The sequence below is a fragment of the Geotrypetes seraphini genome, chromosome 2 (assembly GCF_902459505.1).
Source record: "Geotrypetes seraphini chromosome 2, aGeoSer1.1, whole genome shotgun sequence".
In the NCBI taxonomy this organism is placed as follows: domain Eukaryota; kingdom Metazoa; phylum Chordata; class Amphibia; order Gymnophiona; family Dermophiidae; genus Geotrypetes; species Geotrypetes seraphini.
In genome coordinates this window covers 440,916,741-440,941,458 of record NC_047085.1, presented here as the reverse complement: position 1 = coordinate 440,941,458, position 24,718 = coordinate 440,916,741, and the positions used below count along the sequence as shown (strand labels likewise).

Here is a 24,718-nt window from a genome sequence, read left to right as displayed (position 1 = left end):
TATGCGAGAGACATTCATCGATTTAAACTTTCTCTTCCTTCTAGGAAAGGAGTACAAGGAGTTAAGAATTTTAGCAGCACTCTGGCGTTTAAATTTTCCCAACTATGGAATGAACTTCCCCTAATTTTGAGGTGTCCCAGTTCCTTCCAACTCTTCCATAAACTTCTAAAAACTTTTTTATTCGCTAAACATTTTGAAAACTAACTCTTGTATTTCAGTTTACTTTATTTTTTTTAATTTGTTAACTGCGTCGAGCTTCCTTTGTTTGAAGACCCGATATATAAGATTAAATTTTAGTTTAGTTTAGTTTATAAAAGAAACTACCTTTAGTGGCAAGCTTGAAACAGGCTTACAAGTATCACCATCACTGCAAATCCCTTTTGAATAGTCAACCAGAATAGAGATTGACAAGAAAGAGGGGGTGAGGAAAGGGGGATAAAGAACTTTTTCAGGTAAGAAAGCAACCTGCTTTCTTACACCATTACTTTACACCATTCTTACACCATTACTTACATTCTTACACCATTACATTCTTACACCATTACCTTTATTTCTTACACCATTACTTTATTTTTAGTTAGAAATTAAAATGCTGAACTGTAAATATCAGTATGTATACACAACTACAACAGTTTTTTTTAAAGATTTCTTTCCATATTGTTTTTTTTACATATTCTACCTTTGCCAAATATTGTGTAAATAAAGCCCTATTAGATATTCAAAAGTTATTAGGAATATTCAAATATAATATGCTTAAAATATTCCCAAACTTTATTTCTATATTTTACAATTTAAGAGAACATGAGAGGCCCCACCCCCCCACACACACACATGCACAAAACAAAAGCAACAAAATCTACAACCTCAGTGAATCGCTGTGGATTGTGGTACTGTTCCATTGTGTGAGACATCCTTTAGAAGACTTATTCATCTTACATCATGGAAAAAATCTCAAGGAGTGCAAAGGCAAATCATAAGCAGAGTATCAGTACTTCTAAATGCAGCATTACAAAGCAGCAGAAAATTGAAGAATACAGTTCATACTGCAGTTATACACACTTCTACTTGGGGTGAAACTAGCCACATATATATTTATGTCCATTAAAATTTTTGACCGCACTTCGGTTTAGCAAAAGCACAATTTACAAATAATAAAAAAGAAACACCATTAAAACAAAGAAAAACAAAAAGAAGAAAATAAAATCCAAAATTAATTAAAGTATAAATAGTTGCCAAAGAGAGGACTCTACTCCCAATGTTTTCAAGGAAATGCTAGACCAAAGCGATGAGTCTTAACCATTGATCTGAATTTTACTTAAGAAAGCTCAGAACGAATCACAACTGGAAGAGAATTCCATATACAGACATGATTCGAATTGCATCACAGAGTAATACATTTTTTTTTAAAACATTAAACTTATTCCCTTTTGTATTTTGACTGTGTGTAGAGAAGCTAGTTCTAAATGCAGTCATTTTTGGTTTGGGTGAACGATTTCCCATTTTTTCTTAATTCTGTATGATTTTATGACTGGGAATATATAACAGGGTTTTCCAAGTCTGCCCTAATAATCCCAAACATCAGTCCTGGTTTCAAGATATAGATAATGAATATGAATAATTTGCATATATCAGAGACCATATAAATTACAATTTATCTCAATCACCATCTGAAAGCCCAATTGGCTGTGGCATCAACAGTGAAGGGTTTGATAACCTTGATCAATATGTGAAATATCTTGCTATTTAAAGTGCTGTCTGTTGATGCTCCAAGATTCACTTTGCTACTCCAAACATTTTACTATCCTTTTGAGGGCACTAGTTTAAGAGGAAAGATGTCTCCTTGACACATCTTAAGGCATGACATGTTTTGCCCATCCTCAGTCTGACTGGCTAAATATTCAGGGGTTGGGAAGGTTTTGCAACTTGCAGTTAATGCACATTATTTGCCCCAGAGCTCAATTACTTAGTACACTTTCTGGAAATGACTTTGTAGCACAGTTTCTATCTCACTGAACACAGCATTCACATCAGCAACACAGACCTGATGCTTCTGCTTCTCTTTTTGCTTCAGTGTCTCTATCAGCATTTTATGGGTTGGAGGCAAAGGACTAAAAGAATGTAGCAGGTGAAGCTGACTTAAGGGATCTGGTTTTATTTCTGCAATCCTCAAAGCCTGCAAAATAGCAGGTGCAAACTTGGAATAATGAGCTGTATATGAGATGATAACTGGACATGATCTATCTTGCAATCGATCTGCAACAGTTTTGGCAACAGCTGTGTGTGTGTCCAAAATATAACCTGTCGAGCGGTATACAGAATGGATAGTAGCTAAACAGTCCTCTTCAGAACACCAACCAGCAACAAAATCTTTCTGAAGTCTCCCAATCAAATCCTTTGGTAACTGAAAGTGATGCACCTTCTCCAGCTGACTGAATATCTCTGCAACTAGCTGCCCATTTCCATCAGAAATCAGGTGTAAATAGCGTTCAAGATTAGAAGACTTCAGAATGTCTATTGCAGGAGAAACAGAGGATACTAATTTTCTTTCCCTTAGATCATAATGGCCAGTTCTTATAAAATCTGTCAAAACATTGTTTTGATTTGAAGAACAAATAAATTTTCTAATTGGAATGCCCATCAGTTTGGCATAGACAGCTGCTAATATATTGCCGAAGTTGCCGGTTGGAATACAGATGTCTACTGGATTTCCAAAAGAAATGATATTCTGTGCAACAAGGTCAAGGTAGGCTGAGGCGTGATAAAGCACTTGCGGAAGCAGTCGAGCCCAGTTTATGGAATTGGCAGAACTTAAAGCAGTCCCATATTCTGCAGCCAGAAAGCCGGTGTATTCCGAGTTGGTAAATATTTGTTTTACAGTCTTCTGACAAAAATCAAAATCTGATTTGACACCAATTGACCACACATTTCCGCACTGGCATCCAATCATCTGTGATTTTTGAATGTGGCTTATCCCATCCTCAGGGAAGAGAGAGATCACAGCAATTCTTTCCTTGTCAATGTCATTCAGACGACTAAAACCATCCAAGACGGCACTGCCTGTGTCCCCAGATGTTGCAGCACAGACTAAATAGTTACATGCTCTTGGAATACAATAGGCAAAAAGATGAGGCATCAGTTGCAGGGCCAGATCTTTAAACGATGCTGTTGGCCCATGAAACAGCTCAAGAATATACTGGTTGCCCATCAAGTGCCTAACAGGTGCAATTTTAGCACAAGCAAAATTGTTTCCATAAGCCACTTCAACTATTTCTCCCAGGTTGACAGCAGGCACGTCAGCAGGATGTATACATTTTTCCAGTAATATCTGTGCTCTTTCCACATATGATGCTCCTAATAAGCTTTCCCACTCTCCAGCATTCAGTTTTGGTAGCTTTTTTTCTGGAACAAACAGCCCTCCATCAGAAGCCAAGCCTTCAATGACAACATCACTAAAATGTTTTGCAGAACATTTTTGCTCAGATTTGCTGAGCAATGTGCTTCTTGTTGAAACAAAAGTTTCCGATTCCGAGTCCTGGTATCTCTTTACTTCACTGAGTACTTTATTAGCCATCATCTCTGCTGTAATCCCAGCTTCACATAAGACACGGACATCATGCCATTTTTTATAAAACTGCTTCCTCTTCTGAAGTATGTCTCTCATTGATGTCCCAGAATTCTGACCTATAATACGATCTACTTTCATTAACTGTAGCCTATCAAGGATATCGCTAGAATGTACATCCAGATAAACCACTATTCCATTTTTCTTCACGTGCTGCATGCTAGCAGAATGCATTGGATTGGACCCAGAAAGGGAAATGACACTTCCAGATGCTGTAAAATTCATAAGGGCGTTCCCTTCCTCTTCTAAAAACTGCTCATTACTAACATCCTGCAATTTTTGTGACACGCTCATATTCCACTTTTTTTCAAGGACATCGTCATCCACATCTATCACTGGACAGCCTAGCTTCTGACCAATTATTCTGCCTACTGTTGTTTTCCCAGCACCAGGAGGTCCCATCAGGATAAGATTCTTGTCTCCAGTAAGAGTGCAGTGGGTAGTTAGCCATGATTTTTGCAGCTCTGCACCCACGTGGGGTCTTGGCAAAATCAATTCAACAAGTTTGTCATTTGTGAAATAAAAATTAGAAAAGGAACTCCAAGCTATTCGTTTCAAATGTCGATACTGAGTAATCTGAAGCATCTTTTTCTGTGCTTCCAAGGCCAATGACCCCAAGTGCTGTAGAACAAGAAAAAAAAAGATATATATGTAGAATTCTATTTTACTAAAAGTAAAACATTATAACCAGTTCTACTTTCAAACCCATTTTGAGTACTCTAAGTCAGCATAGTAAAACAAAAAGTCTGAAAAACTTTTTTTTTTTAGAATGAACAATGTCATTTTTTAGATTGAACAATGTCAAACTGCTAATACTGTACAAAGAATGTATATATGGGGCTCCTTTTATGAAGCCGCGCTAGCGGTTTAACATATGTAATAGCGCGTGCTAAACTGCCGCCGCACTAGCAGCTACCACCTCCTCTTGAGCAGGCGATAGTTTTTCGGCCAGCGCAGGGGTTAGCGCGTGATGAAAAGTCGCGCGGCTTTGTAAAAGGAGCCCATAGTTCTCAGCTGACATATTCCAAGTGCTTCCTCAGATACCTGAGCAAATCTAAGTTTGCAACTTGATTTTAAAGTGAATATAATCTGATTTTCATATAATACTTCTTCAAAAATGATCAGATCTCTAATACAGTAATATCTAATCATTCATACATATATGATGTATAACTCCTGTAATAAACAATTAAGAAAAAGAGGAGGCAACACCTCACGAAGGTAATTCACCAGATAGTCGTCAAAAGTGAGGTCCAAAAAGGAAAAAAACCCATAAAGATCACAACAGCATACTTTATTTAAAAGCTCATACTTCCTCTTAAAAAGTCACAATTAACAAAAAAGTTCCAGTCTTGAATGTTGCCGACACCTCAGCCTTACATGTCCAAATTGTAGATCGAGTGGAGAAAATGGCCCGACATGGGCCATGTTTCAGCATCGATGCCTGCTTCAGGCATCTTATTTTACTGCATACACAAACTAACCAAAATGCTCGACGCATAGGCCACTGGCTGAATGTCGGCACTGACTCACTTCTCAATGTGCTAAAATAAGTCATTTTGTGCCAACATTCAACTATATTGCTGAATATATTTTGGTTAATATATATGTGTACATAATGGAATAGGACCCCTGATGCAGACATCAGTGCTGAAACATGGCCCATATTGGATCATTTTATTCACTCGATCTACAATTTGGACAAGTAAGGCTGAGGTGACAGCAACATTCAAGACTGTGAAACTTTTGTTTCTTGTGACTTTTAAGTGGAAGTATTTACCTTGCAAAATAAAGTATGCTGTTGTGAAGATTGATCCTTTTGTTTTTCCTTTTTAGACCTCTTTTTTGGAAGAAAAATATGGTAACCCTACCCATGCCCCTCTGGCAGGGTCCCACAGGACTAAGCAAAACCCTCACCTAGTAGACGCTAAAAGTCTGACTGGGGAAAATTAAGCTAAGCTCTGCACTCAACCAGGTCCTGTCTGGAGACTGAGAACCTGGAAGTGGCCATTTAGGCTCAATGTTGTTGTGCAGCGAGCTAGACCAGGGACCAGGAACACCAGCCTGAACTAACTACCATCTGCTAGAGGTAGAGAAAACTACTGGATGTTTCCACTGAGCATTATCAGGACACAGCCAGGAGGGAGGGGGGGCAGAGTTCATTGAAAAAGCCTCATTTGTTTTCTCTACCTCCATCTGCTGGTAGGCTGGAATAACATCCCATATGTTCAGAACTGTGCAGCCTAGATGGCAAGGAATATTTTTTCCCCAATTGTGGTTCTTTATTTTTTTATTACTCTCCTGAACACTTATCCTCATCTACTCCCCACCCTCTTCCCCCAATCTCTTTCCCAGTACCAGGACTAATTTTATAAAAATGTATTAAACAATCTTACAACTTATTCCACTGGATCCCCTTCAAAGTACTCCCCTTCCCTATGTATATACTTTTTCCAATGTTTTTTCAAACACTGAGGCAAGTATTGAAACCAGATTAAACTGATATCATAGAAAGGCTTGGACAGTGAACTTCAAACACCCAAACACCCATCAACTAAATGGTGCTTACTGGGGTATGAATATCATCATAAGTTCACTCCCAAAACCAATAAATAAGCTGTTATAATAAATGATTTATTACTATTTAGACTGTATCAAATGTTGCAATACTTAGCTTTCACTCTTCACCCAACAGGAGCTCAGCCATTTCGTTAAACATAAGCTTCATCAGGGGTTAGAGGTTTTCTAGGTCTGTTTTCTCAGTCTGGTATGATTATTTTAACAGCCACTTATTTTTAAGGCAAACCTGAAAAGATGACAGGCTCAATAATGAAATATAGTGCAAGCTGTTAAGAATCCTTTTTCTTGATATCTTTTCAGGTTTTGTCTTCAATGGTGTCAATTTGCTTTCTTTTTAGTATGGATTTAAGTTTAGGAAACAAGAACACCTCAGCAGGGGCCAAGTCAGGAGAGTAAGGTGGCTGAGGAAGAACTGTCATTGCATTTTTTGTGCAAAATTTGCAGCTGTTCTTCTGGTTGTCAGTCATCAACTGTGGAACAAACTTTGTCACAAGGCAAGACATCCCCAACTTCTCTATTAGAATCTTGTGTCATGAACCAATGAAGATGTTGCATTCCTGTGCTAATTCTCTAACAGTTCCAGTTCACAAATCATCTTCCACTAATTCACAACTACTTTTGAAGCATGAATACCATTCAAAACACCTTCCATGACTCATGACATGTTCCCCATAAGCCACTTTCAATATTTCATAAGCTTCTATAGCGGTCTTACCCAATTTAAAACAGGACTTCACGTTATAGCCCTGCTCATTGAGGTCACACATGATGAAAAATAGCCAATCATAAACACACACGTTCATAAAAACTGCTGTAGCTCAGCAATGAAAAAAGGAGATTACTCGTGAGGTTTCTTGCTACTCAGTGCCCCCTAGCGCATTGAGTAGCAAGAACTTCCCATTGGCGCACAATTCAAACTGTCCTGGAACATTTTGAACAAACCTTGTATGTCTGTTTTACCCTATATTTTTATTTCTTTCCTCCATGTATCCTTTTTTATTTTCCTGTTTGCTTTCACCTTTTGATTTCTACTGTCATCCAGAGTTTTTCCTTTCCTCATTTGTTATCCTGTTCCTTGCTTCCCTATCCCTGAGCTAAGGCATTAGATTTAATAGAAGACCAAAAGAGAAAAATAGCTCCTTATCTCTCAATAAAGAAGATAAAAGGGTCAGGCAAATATACTGGAGTAGGAGACTGCAGGAAATCTGTCAAAGCATCAAATGTTTGAGACTACTGGAACTCCTTGCCAGTTTGGAAGAACAGTCATTGAGGATACAGCTATTACAACCAGCTGGGGAGCAAGGCAGTCATCTCTGACATCTCCCTCGCTCTCCCACCCCTAAGGACAGCTCTGCCTACAGCACTGTTTCCTTTCTGCAGTACCATCTGCAGAGCCTTATTATTCTGACACGTTTAAAGGCAATTTTCTCTCCATGCCACTAGATGGTATCATGGGATAGAAGAAAGGTTGCATAAAAATTCAGTTTAGAAAGCTAAGCTTTCATAAAGGAGACACCAGAGTAAGCTGGTGGAAGATAACATTAGCTGAGCCTAGTCATCTGCTAGGAGTAATTCAAGTTTAAAGAAGGGGGTAAGAAATAGGTTGGTTTTTGATACTGATGGGCAGAGGATTAGAATGCAGGGGTTGGGAATGAGGAAATAAAGGGTTAAAAGGTAAATGTAAACAAATGGGTGATTGGTTGAGGTAAATGGGGAGATTGGGGGTTGTGGCGGGTTGGAGTGTTAGTGTGAGGAGAACAGGGAAGGATAGGGTAGGGCTAGGAAAAATTTATCCCACCACCCTTCCCCTGGATTGTGTTGTTGTTGGAGGGTTTTTGGGTTTGGCGAGTTGGGAGCTTTCAGTGTTTGGGTGGAAGGAGGAGGTCGCAGCTGACAAGGAAGGCAAAAAATGTGGTATTGGGCCCAGCTGTGTTTGGGGCATCTGCGGCAAGGGGAGGCATGGCCCGGCGTTACCGTGGATCATGTTTGGGAGAGGCTACACAGTTTAAGAATTTAAGGGGAGCTAGTTTCATCACCGAATAGCTTCATGGGGGTATGAAAACCACATTTAGGATTTGTTGTTGTTGGATATGGATTGGATTGTGAATTTGAGATGATATGATACAGTTTAAGAACTTAAAGGGAGTTAGTTTTGTCACCGAATAGCTTCATGGGGGTGTGAAAATCACATTGGGGGTTTGGGGTTGTTTGATATGGATTGTGATGTGATTTTAGATGATGTTAAGATAGTTAATAAAGCTGCGGCCAAATAGTTCTTCCATTAATATGAGTTATGTTTGTGGTATTGCGGTATATAAAAATAAAGTTATTATTATTATGGAAACTTCGCACCATCCTCTGGAAACTTCGCACCATCAAATGCCACTTTGACCACCTCTCCTTCCGTTTACTGGTCCAATCATTAATCTTAAGCATACTGGACTACTGTAATATCATATACCTAGGAGCCTATAAAAACACCATCAAACGTTAGAATAGTACAAAATGCAGCTGTCCACCTCATTTTCGGCCTCAAAAAATATGACCACGTTAGCCCCTACTACACTAAATTCCACTGGCTGCCGGTGGAGGCAAGAATCATCTTTAAATTCGCTTGCCTCTGTTTCAAAACCTTAGCTGGCTCTTCACCAATTTACCTATCTGAGCACCTTGAAATTGCTGGCCCCTCTCGTACTCGAAATACCTGCCTGTTTTCCTTTCCCTCCCTGAAGGGCTGCCTTTACAAAAAATTCCTCGACTGATCTCTAGCATTCCAAGCGGGCAAATGGAGCAAATGCCTCTCTACCCTCATCTCCAATTCCCCCCCCCTATCAAACATTCAGGAAATTAATCAAAACCTACTTTTTTGACAAATTCCTCTGATCTACCTTCCCTCCTCCTTTGACCTCGACTCACCCCAGACTCTATACCTCCGTATGTAACACTGCCATTTGTAACACCGCTGTATGTAACTTATAGCGAATGTAACTACTCCGAATATACAACCTAGCTGTCAACTAAACTAAACTAAACCTTAGGTTTGTATACCGCGCTATCTCCACAAGCGTAGAGCTCGGCACGGTTTACAGAGTTAGGAAGAAAGGAACTCCAATGAAGGGTTATAGGAAAGGAACAAGAAGAAAGAGAGGAACAAGGGCCCTAGAGAGCAGGAGGTGTTAGATTTTTGAAAAGAGCCAAGTTTTCAGGTGTTTGCGGAAGAATTGGAGGGAGTTTGAATTTCTGAGCGGGGATGTGAGGTTGTTCCAGAGTTCTGTAAAAATAACTTCACCGTAAAGTTATTGTCTAAAAATGTAAATGTAACATGACTGAAAATGTATAGTCTATTATGTAAATGCAACATTAACGAAATTGTAACTTCGCTGAAAATGTACAGTCTCTTCATCTGTTAACCGCATAGAACTTCCATGGTAATGCGGTATACAAGAATAAAGTTATTATTATTATTATTATTATGTGATTATTTGTGTGATTAAGTAGTTGTAGGTGTGTCTTGCTATTGCAGGTGACAGAGTGTGAATGCTAATGTTATATAAACAATTTTCTGGACCACATTTATGACATTCATTTTTACTAGACTATTTTATAAAAGCATATAGATAGACGCCTATGTGTTTTTAAAAGAATACCAAACAACAACTAAAGTTAAATCGGCAACTTCATGGTTACACTGAAACCATAGACAATTAAGCCTGCTCATGAATGGAAATGTGTAAAAGTATGTGTATTTTATAAACTACATGTGTAAAATATACATCTTTTGGTACCGTGTATAGTTTTATGCAGTAACCCATGAGATAATCTATAAATAGATGCTTTTTTTGCATGTGGAACAAATTTATAAAATTACAATACTGTCCAAGTCAGCATCAGTTGTAGGCATTCATTATAGGAGGTGCTGGAAAATGCTTCAGTTCAATGCTAGTTTCTAGCCATGTCCTTTTTCAACTTGTGTCCTCATTTTATAAGGCATCTGAAGGCTAAGCATAGTTCCTGACTTTATTGGACGCAGCAAAATATTATCTGCTCCCATATTTGAAAGCAGACAAAATATGTATTGTTCTGACGATATGAACTTATAAGCATAAGCTGAAAAAAAATGAAACAAATCTAAAATGACAAAAGACAAATAAATGCATTCCTTCTCAAATACAAACTCTTACATTCCAAGATATACAAATAAATTCACACAAACAGTAACACCCATCATCAGCACACACAAATGTGCAAATAATTTTGAGCTCTCTCTCAAACACACAATTTCACAAACACAGAAAAAGTTTCCCTCTTGCACAAACAATGGAAATTTGCATCTATTGTAAAAAATGCCTTTGGAAATCTTGCTTGCCATTGAACACGCTTTTCCATTTGTGTTAGCATTCTTTAACTATAAGTGGTAAAATAAGAGTTCCCAGGTCTCTTGCAATTCGGCAGTGTTACATCATCTAGTCCTTCTAGGGAATTCCCTGATCCTGTTAAATTGTCATAAGAAACAGAGCTGGGGTTCAGTAGTAACATCAGGGATATGCGTAGCATCAATCTTCTTTCTCCCAGCTTTAGAGTAGGACAGTGGTAGTGCCGTGCCATACATCACTTCCTCCTCTGTTGCCTGGGTCTCAAATGCTGTGCTTAGAATTGCACAGGATGATGGGGTGAAGAGCCAGCAGTGCTTCTACTTCTGCCTAGAAGTATGTGTGTGAGAGAGAGGAAGAGGGAGGGAGAGAGAGAGAGAACGTAAGGGATCCAAAGGAGTGAGGGGATTAAAGTTTGAGGACTGAAATTGTGAGTGGGAAACATCTCTGGTAAAGTGGGGAGGAAGAGGGTAATGGGGGCTACGAAGTTTGAATACCAGAATCATGTGACAAAAAGTATAGAGAACACCTGTCAAGGGGCTGAGTGTAAAATCAGGAGGAGGGGCACAAGGCATTTGCCACCAGGTAGAGAAGCTCAGATCAGGGAGAAACAGCACTTTCAAAAGGCTGGAGGAAAGAGTGGCCACTGGGGAAGGAAGGAGTGGAAACCCCATTTCAAGGAGAATATTGGTGTTCAGGTTGTGTCAGGGAGGAAACAACTGCTGCAGGCATGCACCAGGTGCTGAACTAGCTCTCCTCTCCCTACTGCCAATATGATTACCCTACCCCTTGCCATTCCAAACTAAATCAGGCAAATGATATCATTATGGGGAGAGATGGAAAGGCCTTTGAGGTATGAGGTAGAGAATGACACAAGGAAAAATTTGTCCTTGTCCCCATGACCACCATCCCTGTCACTGCCCTGTCCCCGCGACTATTATCCCCGCAGCATCCATACAAGCCTCAGTACTGCAATATTTAGCTTATTCCTTCCTTATAAATCAAAGTTCTGGCTGCTGAACTAGAGAAAGAGATGTTCAGCTGGCAGGGCTTTTTTTTTTTTTTTTTTTTTTAATAAATTTTTATCCTAAAGCAAAAAAAAAAAGAAGAAAATAAATAGTAATTTTTTTCTACCTTTGTTGTCTGGTTTCTGCTTCCCTCATCTTCTCATTCAATTCCTTCCATCCACTGTGTATCTTCTCTCTGCGTCTTCCATTTGCTCTGTTACTGTGCCTGTCCCTTCACACACATCCCCTCTTGGTCTAGCACCCATCTTCTTTCCTCCGCTCCCCCCATAGTCTGGCATCTCTGTCTTCTCCCCTACCAGCATCTTCTCCTCACTCTCTGTTCCCCATTTCCCTTCAGCATCTTCTCCACACTCTCTGTTCCCCATTTCCCTTCAGCGTCTTCTCCCGGAAGTTGCGTCAGAGAAGCTTCCGCCCACAGATGCATGCGACTGCAGGCAGACTCCGGCGGCTTGAGCAAGTTGGTCTGTAAACTTAGAACGCACCGAAAGTAAGGGGGAGGGAGGGAGATAGATAGATTCAGCCAATATGTAGGAAGGAGGGAGGGGGGTCATACGTGATCAGTGACCGTGCACGTTCCCTCCCTTAACTGCGGGAACAAGGCCATTCACCGCTCCACGGGGCAGTGGATGGCCTTGTCTCCATATCTGCAGTAAGCACTTCCCCCACCTCCCGTTTCAGCGGGTTACCCGCGGCTACCTGCGGGTAACAACCACTGTGTCATTCTCTAGTATGAGGGTCTCTCTCTCTCTCTGATAAGAACATAAGAATTGCTATTCTGGTCCATCAAGCCCAGTATCCAGTTTCCAACAGTGGCCAACCAGGTCCCAAGTACCTAGCAAAATCCTAAGTAGTAAAACAGCCTTTTCACTAATCCAGGACCAAGCCCTGGCAGATCATCGATACACCTGGCACACTGCATAAATAGTACTGCAGCTAAATGACAATTGCCAAGAGGAAAAGGTAAAGGATGTTGTCTTGTAAGCATGTGTGCGTATGAGCACAATCCAGATGCACAGCTAACTTGAAAGTTCCTTTAAACTAATGTAAACAGGAATTAGGTATTCAGTATCTCATTGCTTGTTATTCAGTAAACTTGGCAGGTTCTAAGTAACCTCTCACATTTAAAATGGCATAGGATCAATTAGTTTGTTAGAAATAGTGGAAACATTCACTGTATGAGACAATTGGCGAACATTGCCAAAGAACCATTTGTGATGCATGATTCACATGTTTATAAGGTCATTTTTACTCCAGTACTGCCCTTCAGGTGTGAGCTTTAGTGGGGTAACTTAATGACAGATCAAAGTTCCAAAAAGCAGTGCCAAGATCATAATACACCTAGCAGTGGCTCTCAACAATATGATGTCCAGTAAATAAAACTGCTAGAAGCAAACTTATCAGGAGACTGCTACTATATGTCAAGTCCCAGTGCAGTATGATAAATATGTCACCCTTCCCAGATGTTCTCTGACCCATGGTTATTGATAGTGTTGCTTGCTAAACCAAATGACACTGCAAGGCGTGTATACTCACTTAGCTTTTCCTCACAAAGTATGAAGTTTGTTAACATAGATTAATTCTTGAAACATGCACTAAAGGAATACCTTAAACTGTAGGCAACTGCAATGGCTAAGCAGGAGTCCAAACTTCAATGAGCATGGAGTAGCCAAACTGTATATATTTTCTTAAATATAGCAGCAGCATCACTAACCTTGAAGCTGTGGGTGTTATTATAATAAATTATAAATGTCAAAAACCATTGATAGAAGTCAAAATGAGCTGCAGAAAATTTTTTTCTAATTGTTAATTAAACAAACAGGAACAAGCCTCAGACTATGGAGTAATTTTTCCATTCTGGGATTTCTTCCAAGAGAAAGAAAACCTCTTTTCTCTTACTCCTGATTACATCACTGGCTTGAACTCATCCTCCCTACCATAACTAAAACCATGAATTTATTACTTATTTATTAATTTATTGTTTATTCCTTAAGTTAATATATCTCATTACCTAATCTTAATTAATTCACCCACTGAATTAAATAAATCTAATATAGAAGTCTAAAAATTCTTTATAATTCAATGATCTTTCACGGTTGGGGATTTTTTCATTAAAGAACTACAATTCATTTCAACCGTGAAAGATCATTGAATTATAAAGATGAAGTCTGCCTAGACATTGTCCACTCCTGCTATGTGGGAGGCCAAGATGTCCAGAAGATGAGCCTCTGCCCATTCCAAGAGAAGAGTCGTCTCCTGCATTACCAAATAACTTTTGGTTCCTCCCTGATGATTGATATAAGCCACCACTGTGGCACTGTCTCTGAGAGAACCTAAACTGACTTGCCCTCCAGCAATGGCTAGAAAGCAAGCAAACGCCAACCGAATGGCTCTGGTCTCGAGAAGACTGTTCGACCAGGAAGCCTCCACTGGTGACCAGCTGCCCTGAGCCGAGGGACTGAGACATTGGGCACCCCAACCAAGGAGACTGGCGTTCGTCAGAAGCACTTTCCAATAGGGCTGATCCAGACTCACTCCCTGAACCAGACTGGAAGACTGCAGCCACCAGCACATGCTGCGATGAACTAACTCCTGAAGCGGGACAGGAGAGTCCAGATCGTGAATCTGTGGTGACCACCACCAAAGAAGCGCATACTGAAGAGGGCGCATGTGAACCTGAGCCTACTTCGCTACTTACAGGGAGAGTGCCATCGACCCCAGGACTTGCAGAAAATCCTGCACCCGAGGGCAGCGACAATCCATGAGGGAACAGATCTGCAACTGCAATTTCAACAACCGGGCCTAAGGAAGGAAGACTCTCCCCAAGCCAGTGTCAAAGAGAACTCCAAGATACTCCAAGCACTGAGACAGAGTCACCCGTCTTTAGGACAGGTTGACCCAGCCCAGCGACTGTAGAAACTCCTCTACTCGAGTCGTGACCCAGGAGTTCTCCTGAAACGACTCTACTTGAATCAACCAGTCATTCAGAGAGGGATGAACCAGAATGCCCTCTTTGAGCAAGGCCGCCGCTACAACCACAATAATCTTGATGAAGGTTTGCGGAGCCGTGGCCAATCCAAAAGGAACCACACAAAACTGATAGTGCTTTCCCAAAATCACAAAGCAAAGGAATTGCTGATGGGAGGCCCGAATGGGAACATGCAAGTAGGCCTCTGTCAGATCCAGAGAAGTGAGAAATTCCCCAGGTTGGACTGCCAGAATTAAGGATTTTAGGGTTTCCATATGAAAAGAAGGAAACTGGAGTGCCCTGTTGCCACCTTTCAGATCCAAAATGGACTGCTGTTCCAAAGCAGTGCTTAATTATACTGAGAACGTGCAGAAATCAGTTGCATAACCTTTCAGAGATAGAGCTGCCCTAGAAGTAGTATCCTATATAATAAAAAGCTAGCCGCGCATGCGCACTCATACTGAGTGCTTTCAAGATCTCTGATCTGTGAGATGTAGTTCCGTGGCCGCAGGAGTGCGCATGCGCGGGTCCCCAGCACTTACCTAGAAAGGAATGGCTGCCAGATTTGGACTCCCTCATGAGCCGCACCAGCGGTGTCGGCTCCTCTCATGAGCCGCACCAGCGTCGGAGAAGGCTTCCGATGCTGGTGGGGATCGTGAGGAGCCGCAGCGATACTTGCCCGGATTAGGCCAGACTGCGGGCCGGGCAAGGACGCGCCAAAGAGACTCCAGCCGCGAGCCATGCGAGGGAGGGAAACAGACTGAAAAAAAAAGGTAAGAAGCTTGGCTTGCCTGCGGGAAACTCGATAAGGGAAGGGGGGCCCTTTGAGCAGGCTAGACCGCGGGAGGGAAGGGGGAGGGACCAAAAGGAGCAGGCCACATCTGGTAAGAGTAGGGAAGGGGGGTGGGTGAAAATGTTGCTACTGCTGCACAGGGACCTGGAGGGGAAGGGAGAGGGTCAGAAAGACAGAGAAAGGGGGCCAGGGAGAGAGAGACACAGTGGGAGGGAGAGAGACACAAAGACAGACAGACATATATTCTAGCACCCGTTAATGTAACGGGCTTAATGACTAGTCCTATATAATAAAACACTAGCTGCGCATGCGCACTCAGACCTGCGTGATCTGTGATCCCTGATCTGTAGGTCCGTGGTCAGAGTGCGTATGCGGCGGACAGATCGGGAAAGCACAGCACAGCCGGCGACTCCCCCCTTCCCTCCCGCCCTCACTCACTGCCAAAACCACTACCTCCTCCTTCTCGCTGGCTCACCCACTTTTAAATGAAGAGAAAAACGCTGCACCGCGCTAAAGCTGGACTTGCCAGAGTAAATCAGGACTCGGGACCGCGTTTGTAGTCGCGACTATGGGAAGGGAAAGGGGGTAGAGGAAACGCTAATGCTGTTGCACAGGGAACTGGTGTGGGGGGAGGGAATGCTGCTTTGGACAGACAAACAGAGGGAGGAAGGGAGACAAAGAAAAGAAGAAAGACACAGGGGCAGGTGCACAGGGAATTGGTGTGGGGAGAGGGAAATGGAGGGGGAGGGAATGCTGCTTTGGACAGACAGACAGAGGGAGGAAGGGAGACAGAAAGAAAAGGAGAAAGACACAGGGCCAGGTGCACAGGGAACTGGTGTGGGGGGAGGGAAATGGAGGGGGAGGGAATGCTGCTTCGGACAGACAGACAGAGGGAGGAAGGGAGACAGAAAGAAAAGAAGAAAGACACAGGGGCAGGGAGATATTCAGAAAGACAAACAGACAAAGGGGGCCAGGAACAGAGACAGACAGAAAGAAAGACAGCGGGAGTCGCGTCAGGAGGGGTGCGGGATGCCGCAGAGGGAACTTTTCCAATGGGTGCAACTGGGCGGCTATCGGGAACCTCTGATCAGGGGCAGAGCAAGGTAAGTGTATCATAGGGATAAGAAGGAGGAGGGGGGGAGAAAAAGGAAGGGACGCCTACTGCTGGACAGGGGGAGAAGGAAAGAGGTGCTGATGGACAGGGGGGGGTGAAGAAAAAGGAACGGAGGCCTAATGTTGGACAGGGGGAGAAGGAAGGTGCTGCTGGACCGGGGGGGAAGTAAAACAAAGGGAGAAGGGCTGCTGCTGCATAAGGAGAGCTGTGAAGGTGGTGGTGGACACAGGGGAGGTAAAAGGAAGGGAGAATGGACAGGGGGAGCAGGCAAAAGGTGGTGGTGGACAGCCAAGGAAAAAGAAAGACAGAAAGAAAGAAAGCGGCTAAGGAGAGAGAGAGAGAGAAAGAAATAAAGAGAGACACACACACATATATTCTAGCACCCGTTAATGTAACGGGCTATAAGACTAGTATATAATAAATGCCCTAAGGTTGCTCTAAACTAGGATTTGCCAGTTTTAGAGGGACACTGTCTTTCTTTTTACTCTCTCTCTTTTTTTTTCTACTACCCAATAAACAGGCTAAGCTTTATCAAATTTAAATAAAGTAAGCCTCAGGCTTTGAGCAAGGTAGCCTCTTATTTCTGACCCAGTCTAGGGGCAAAAGATTGTAGTGCGACAGACACTCTTCCTAAATCTGTGGGTAGTCAATCCCTTCTCATGAGAATTCTTGTAGAAAGCCTCATTGTTTTACTCTGCCTCCCATCCCTCTGGATGGCCTCCAATTCCTCAGCTGTCTGTCTACAAGCAAGATGGTAGGATCCTGCCTGTCTTTTCTGCTCATGTTTATTTTTCAATTCCTTGTTTTGTTTGCTAACCGTTTGTGAGGCTTTCGGTGCTGCAGAGGATTCCAATCTTGGGACATCTCTGCCTGCGGGAGAGTGCAGACTCTCATGTGGGTATCTTTTCCTTCTGTAGCAGAACTTCAGCCACCATCAGTGCATTCTATCCATGACCCACCACCAGAGGTGTAGCCCACTATCCCCGCTAACTACCACCACCGACTAGTGCTGCCCGATTCAGGAAAAAAAAAATTTGATTCGATTCGATTCAGCCTATTGAATTGGTTTTTTGATTCGATTTTCCTGCCCAATTGGGTGGTGGTGTTTGTTTTTTTTTCCAAACATCCTCATGGGTTTATTTTATAGCCTCTTCACCCACTTTGCCTTCTCCTAACCACACTGGTGCTGTGGTGTAAACAAAATAAACAAACAAAAAAGACTTTTCCTCTCTCTGTTAAATCCTAGCTCACGTTTGCGGTCTAACACCAGCTCTGGCAGGATATACATTTCAAATCTGACATATTGTAATCACAAAACAGAAAATAAAATTAGTTTTTCTACCTTTTGTTACTGGTCATTATTCAAATTTTGTTGGTCCCAGGCCCTGGTTGTCTTTTGATAACTTGCTTGCCAGGGTCTCCTTCTTTCTCCCTGCTAACCATTCATCTTCTATCTCTGTCCTCCCCTTCCGTTTCCCTTCCCTGGAGGTCTGGCATCTTTCCTTTTTTTCGTCTCCCTCCATAGATCCACCTTTTCTCAACTACCCTTTCATCCAGCATCTCTCCCTCCATCCCCACCACCCCAGGGTCCACCGTCTCTCCCTTTCTTTTCCCAACTACCCTCCTATTCAGTATCTCTAACCCCCTCCACACCATCCCTTGTGTCCCACTTCTCTCCCTTTCTGTTCCTTCCCTCCCTAAATCCCATTGTCCATCATCTCTCTCCCTCTCCTCTATTTTCAAACCCATTTCTTTTTCCCCAAAGTCCGGCATATGCATATCTCTTTGAACCCCCCCTTTCCCTCCCTCCGTGTACTTCTATACCAGGGCCCTCTCCCCTGAAGGTCTGTCCCCCCTGAAGGCCTGCACCCCACCCCTAAAGGCCTGTTTTCCCCTTGAAGTCTTGTCTCCCCCTTAAAGGCCTGTCTCCCCCTTAAAGGTCTGCATCCCACCCCTGAAGACCTGCCTGTCCCCCTTTAAAAGCCTGCATGCCTGTCCCCCCCCCCCACCCTGAAGGACTGCTCACTTCCCCCCCCTGGAAGGCCTGCGTGTTCCCCCTGGCCTCCCACTGGGGTCCGGCTTCCCCCTGGCCTCCCCGCACTGTTTACCTTCGAGGAACAGCCTGCAAAAAAGATCACGGTGCTAGCGATCTTTATACTGCTTCGGAGCTATTTCCTCTGTCGCAATCCCACCCCTCCTCTGACGTCAGTGGGTGGAAGCCGGATGCTGGGGGGGAGAGGGGAAGCCGGACGCCAGAGGGGAAGCCAACAGAAGCACTTCCCGACTGACCCTCCCCCCTCGCCCTCTAAAGCAGGTGTGGCAGCGGCCGGCCAGCAAGAGCAGCGCTGCCGCTCTTGCTTTAGGGGGCAAGTCAGGCGAATCGGGAAGCCGATTTTTTTTGTTTTGAACCGATTCGAATCGATTCACCTGAAGTGAATCGGTGAACCGATTCGAATCGTGAATCAGGCAGCACTACCACCTACCATAGATTGTGCTCCCCTCTCTAGACAGACGATCCCCAGGCACTCACTATCTCAGACAGCCAGCAACAGCAGTCCTCAATCAGTCAGCCCATCCCTTCAGAGGTAGCAGATAGACATAAGTATGACAGCACGCACTCTGCAGCTCCTAGCACATTGGACAGACAGAAAGAGACAGCACAGCAACAGAGAGCAAGGTATAGAGACAGGAACTAGGAGGGGTGGGGAAGTGAAATGGCAGGGGTCTGTGAGGTATGAATGTCTGGTAAGAAATGGGTCAATCAGAGAAGAAGGGTAGGTTAGGGTAAGATAGAGATACAGACATAAGCAGGCAATCTAGCACTCAGTAATTCTGCAGTTCTTTAGCAACCCTCCAGACCAGCAGAGTCTGACACCAGGTGGAAACTGACATTGACTTTTGGCTATAGTACAAGTGGGCTTTGCAGTCCCATCTACAGTCTGTCTATTCTCAGTCTCCAGCAGGTGGAGTGGTAAACTTGTGTAGTCTTTCCTTTGGTTAGTTAAGGCCTGTTGTATCGGATTAGTAACCGTTCTCTTGTCCCTTTTTGCTGTCCAGACATAGCTTGGAGGACCCTCTCGGGAGAGCCACACTCGAAAGTTGAGGGCGGTTCAGCCCTGAGAGACCCTAAGGACTGTAAGTTGAAAGCTCTCCTTAAGCAGAGTTTTGACATCACTGCTTTTGTTGTCCAGGCGGCAATTTGTGGTGGTCCTGGACCGGGAGTCAGCTGACTAGTCTTTAGTGAATCAGTGAGATTGATGCGTCTTATCTCTCGGATGCCATGTATGATCTTTTGAGGGCTTCGGCCATGGCTGTCAGAGTAGTGGTTCGCTGTACCCTGTGGCTTCAGGGTTGGTCGGCGGTTGCAGCCTCTAAGTCCAAGCTCAGTAAATTTTCATTTTGAGGTTCCTTCCTCTTTGGAGAGGAGTTGGATAAGCTGGTTCAGGCCTTGAGTTGACTCTAAGGTGCCTCAGATTCTGGAGGATTGACCTTACTAAGTGCCGCGGGATGAGCATTTACGTGAATTTCATAGGTACCACCCTGGGCGGGGATCGGCCCCTTTTCCTTCCAGAGGTCGCTTCTTTCAGCGCATGCAGTCTTTCAGGGAGCCTGCTTGGGGGGGAGGTCGGGACTCTGCCAGTGGTTCCTCCGCCTGTCTGGCCCAATGACTCACTGCTGGTCCTTCCCCCGGTTCAGGTGGGAGCCCACTTGTGGGAATTTTACTGGGGGTGAACTGAGATCACAATGGATTGGTAGGTCCTAGAGGTTATTCGGGACTGCTATTAAGAGTTTTCCCGTCCCATGCCAGATCGTTTCCTCTCTTTGTTAGGCTGCTTGGAAGAAGTAGACAAAGATTACTGGACCTCAAATCGGTAGTCCCAATGCCTCCACAGGAGTTTCGTACCAGCAGGTACTCCATTTACTTCGTGGTGCCATGAAGGGGGGGTCTTTTCAGCAGCACCAAGTATATCATGCCACTATATTCTAAACCAGGGCACAGTGGTAAAGTTCTTGATGTGCTCTGGTGGTGAGACAGACAGACAGGGGTTTGCTAGGCAAAAGTGTGATAGAACAGAAGAGTAGTCTAATGGTTAGATCAGCAAGATTCTACCCAGGGCTCAAGTCTCCTGATGTTTGAGCAAGTCACTTAACCCTACCCTGCCTCAGCAAAACAAAAAGTTCGACAAAGAAAACAAATTACCTGGATTTACCCACAAGAAAAATGGAAACCTTACCTTCTCTTATTCCTTTCTTTCTACTGGCAGGACAAGAGCAGTACCTAATTACTCATCTACTGGCTTCAATTTGATGTTTGAGTGTGTGGAGCTCAGCAGTTTCACATGTGCCACTGGCATCTGAGTGAAGCCAGCACAATGAGGCACACTACGCTCCTCCTGTTGGTGGAAGGTTGTAGGGTTGATGTAGAATTGGTTTGGTGTGCTGTAAGGATTCAACCAAGTTACAAGTGTGCCACAAAATAAAAACTCTTGAGAAGTTTTTCTAATCCATTAGTAGTTAAGGCTGCATATAATCGTCATACCTAATTTCCATATTTTGACAGGTGGTAATACCCACTTCCAATCCCATCAGCCAATCAAAAGCGAGGAGCTGCCCAAGTCCCACTTACTCTCTGCCCTCTCCGCCCCCTTTGTCATCCCTGGATATGATGTTGTGGCCCTGCTCAAGCTCTGTCCATTTGTATAACCCACCCCAAATCCTACCACGTTTGGTGTCACCACAAGAAATGACATTAAAACTCTACATAGGCCACACCCCCTTTTCAAGATGTTAGAATATACTGGATGTCCCTTGGTGTCACTTCCTGTTTCACAGTACTCGCTGCCATCTTGGATAGGTCAAATGACAGAGTGACATTGATTGCCCAACACCAACCCCCCTTTTTATTTTTAGCTGTTCACCCCCTCCTAGCTTGTTTTTTAGTCCTCTGATTTTTACAACATGTAAAAATGCTCAGGGGCAGCACTTTCCTTTCAGAAAAAATAAAATTCAACTTTTTTAGATGCAGCTCCTATGTCAAAAATATGCAAATTAGGTTTGACAAAAGCTATCCCCGTTTTACTAAGGTGCGCTAATCGAATTAGCGTGCGTTAAACGCTAACGTGTCCATAGACTAACATGCACGCATTAGCGATTAGCAGCGCGCCTTAGTAAAACAGGGCCTATGTTACTATACTATTCCCATTTATTGTTCTCAATATCATTATCTGTGGTATGCCACATGATTTCTATTCAATGTATTATAAACATTTTGGCTGAATTTCTTCATGAAAAGATAGCTAAGATAGATAGAGCTTCTACTGATATTTCTTGGTCGCTTCTGTAAGATAAAAGTGATTATAGTTACTGACCATATTTATATGGAATTACCCAAGAAATCACCATCAACAATAAAGTTACCCCTTGAGGCCAAGGCATTAACTAGCTCTTCCTGTCATGGTCTACAGTTTAAAGTTCAGCTCCTCCACTCATAGCAATGGCTTATTTAACCATTGTTAGAAAAGCAAATATATCATTGTATAAAATATCATAAAAAAAGGAATGGTACCAGAGGAAATCAGTTTAAACCATCATCTACAGAAATGAAGGAATGCAAAATTAGCCCTGATTAACCAAGCAAATTCCATAGATTTATGCTGAGAATAAAGGAGCAGCTTTATCTGCTGATTACATTGTTTCTCAGCTTGAATTTCTATGAATATTTTTTTCTTGTAACATAATATGCTAAGAAACTATTACAAAAAGAAAGACGCATTTGTTCATTAAATGGTAACAAAGTGCTGGTTGTCTGCATTTCCACAGCTGAGATAAACCACTGTAGAATTTGTCTTCCGCAACAAAATTGGCAAATGGTGGCCGGCTCCTGCCTTATCAGCTTCTTTCCCCCCCCCCTTGTCTGTTGTACCTCTAGCTCTAGTCTAATCATTTCTTTAGTGCTTCAGGACATAGCGATGCACTCCCCTGTTGCTGTCAGCTGCATGCCTTCCTTATAGCCCCAAATACCACACCTCTCCCTTCTTGCAAGGTTGCCATCCATACATCACTTTAACTCACCCAAAGCAGCAGGCTGGCTTGGTTTTTACTAACCTGCTCTGTAGAGAGAGTAAACACTGCTCTTGGCGACCAGGGTTACTACTGGCAACCTGCAGCTCAGATTAGATAAGTCAAACAGCAGCTGCTACAGGGACAGGGATACAGTGAGATGAAGGAACAACAGTTAACAGCTGCCAGGGCACAGTGGAGACAGCAAGCACAATAAAAGAAAGGGAGATGCACATGTACATTTCAAAAATTAGAATTCTGTTTATTTGCATAATATTTTAAACTTGAAGAATTATTTTACAACATATGAAATAATACATCAATGCAATGTGTGTGAACAATGGTATATGTACTACAGAATCTCTGCTCAAGTCTTAAAAGCTGTGCAGCCCCTGCTATAGAAAACAGGAACCCTTGATTCTGGGTATCATTATAGAGCAGTGGTCTCAAACTCAACCCTTTGCAGGGCCACATTTTGGATTTGTAGGTACTTGGAAGGCTGTAGAAAAAAATAGTTCATGTCTTATTAAAGAAATGACAACTTTACATGAGGTAAAAACTCATTATAGTTTATAAATCTTTCCTTAATTGCTTCTGATAATTTTAGCTATACACAGCTGAAAGCAGTGCAACAAGCAGAAAGTGAAGTTTAGATAGTTTTTCACTTTCTGCAAGTTGCACTGCTTTCAGCTGTGTATAGCTGAAATTATCAGAAGCAATTAAGGAAAGATTTATAAACTATAGTTTTACCTCATGCAAAATTGTGATTTAGATTCTAATCTAAAGTATCAACAGCAAGAGACAAGATTTTGGTGTAGTCCTCTAGGCTTTATAGTAGAGGTGAGAATCAATATCCAACTTGTGCCTGGAAAACTTGTGCCTTAAGTGTCTGGTGATCGAATCCACAACCGCCTTCAGCTCTCAGTTCCTCCAGCACTGGACACAACCGCCATCTTACATCAAGTAATCACCGCCAGGAGAGGTACCAAATTTTGAGAGAGTTCACAAGATTACATACACACACACAAGCTGCACTACCTCCAATGGTTACCTTATATTCTGGAACATTGCCCACCTTACTGCTGTAACCTCAAGCAAGCGCTTTCCTACCTCTGTATGCGATTGTCCTCTCCACTCCACCTCACAATCGCATACAGAGGCAGGAAAGTACTTACGTGAGGTTACAGCAGTGAGGCAGGCAATGTTCCAGAACAATGTTAACATACCAAGGGTCTCAAAATAGTACCCGACGGGCTGCATGCGACCTCTGGGCCGTGAGTTTGAGACTACTGTTATAGAGTGTACTCAAAATGACAATAATACTGCTAGCTCTAGCAAAATATATCATCTCATCTACACAAGCAGAACAAAGACCAATACTCACCAATTACAGAATAAAGATTTTTAAAAATTAGACATCGTAACATGCAGACAAAAAGTGAAAATTAAACCCCAAGAAACCACAATCCCTGTGAGCACTGCCAAGACAAGCAACTGAAATGTATTCTCTCCTGCACTGAACAAAATACAAAGATATAAGAAATGTGCTTTATCAACACAGACACCTTCCACTTATTAAAAACTGAAAATATAATCAGTGGTCCCAAGCTATTTTTGTTAGTTTTTCCATTTATATTTTTCTTCTTTTTAATCTTTCCTTTTCATCTCTCCCTTTTTGTCTTCTATGCCAGTGTTTTTCAATACACGGTACACGTACCATTGGGGGTACGCAGCCTAGCCACTGCCAGGGAGGGATCCCTCCCTGCCTCCCACTGGGGATCCCTGCCTGCCCCCGTTGAAGCCGAAGTTGCTGGGGATGCCTTCCTGTCTGCCCGCCTGCTGCATCACCCCCACCCCCAAAGCCAACCCTGCCACCAAGCCAGAGCCAACACACTCCATCCCCACCCCGGCAGCAACTCCGCACAGGGACGGGCCATGACGGTGCGTATAGCGACTCACAGTGAGTCACAACTGTGCATGAGTAACCTTGAGACATGTCACAACATGCATAGACTTGTTTCAGTACACTTGCCACTTTCTTTCATACTCAGGTAGATAAATCATTGAACGCCCCTCATATGGAGCAAGTCCTCTTCTAGTTTCTTCCATCATATTACAATGCATGTTATATGTAGCACTTTTTTATATTTTAATTTACTGTTAACTGCTATCTGTGTGTAGTAGAG

General features: G+C 42.9%; 1 protein-coding gene across 11 annotated transcripts in view; it reads right to left on the bottom strand.

Moving 5' to 3' along the window:
• Nucleotides 1–537: 537 nt before the first annotated feature.
• Nucleotides 538–24,718, bottom strand: part of THNSL1 (threonine synthase like 1) — a 35,806-nt gene continuing 11,625 nt past the window's right edge. For 7 of the 11 annotated variants that reach the window (XM_033931386.1, XM_033931385.1, XM_033931388.1 and 4 more), the window contains one exon: nt 538–4,243. In XM_033931386.1, coding sequence (XP_033787277.1) covers nt 1,964–4,243 — 2,280 coding nt within the window. In that variant the 3' untranslated portion in view covers nt 538–1,963. The other 4 variants (XM_033931392.1, XM_033931391.1, XM_033931396.1 and 1 more) reach the window with 3 other exon arrangements.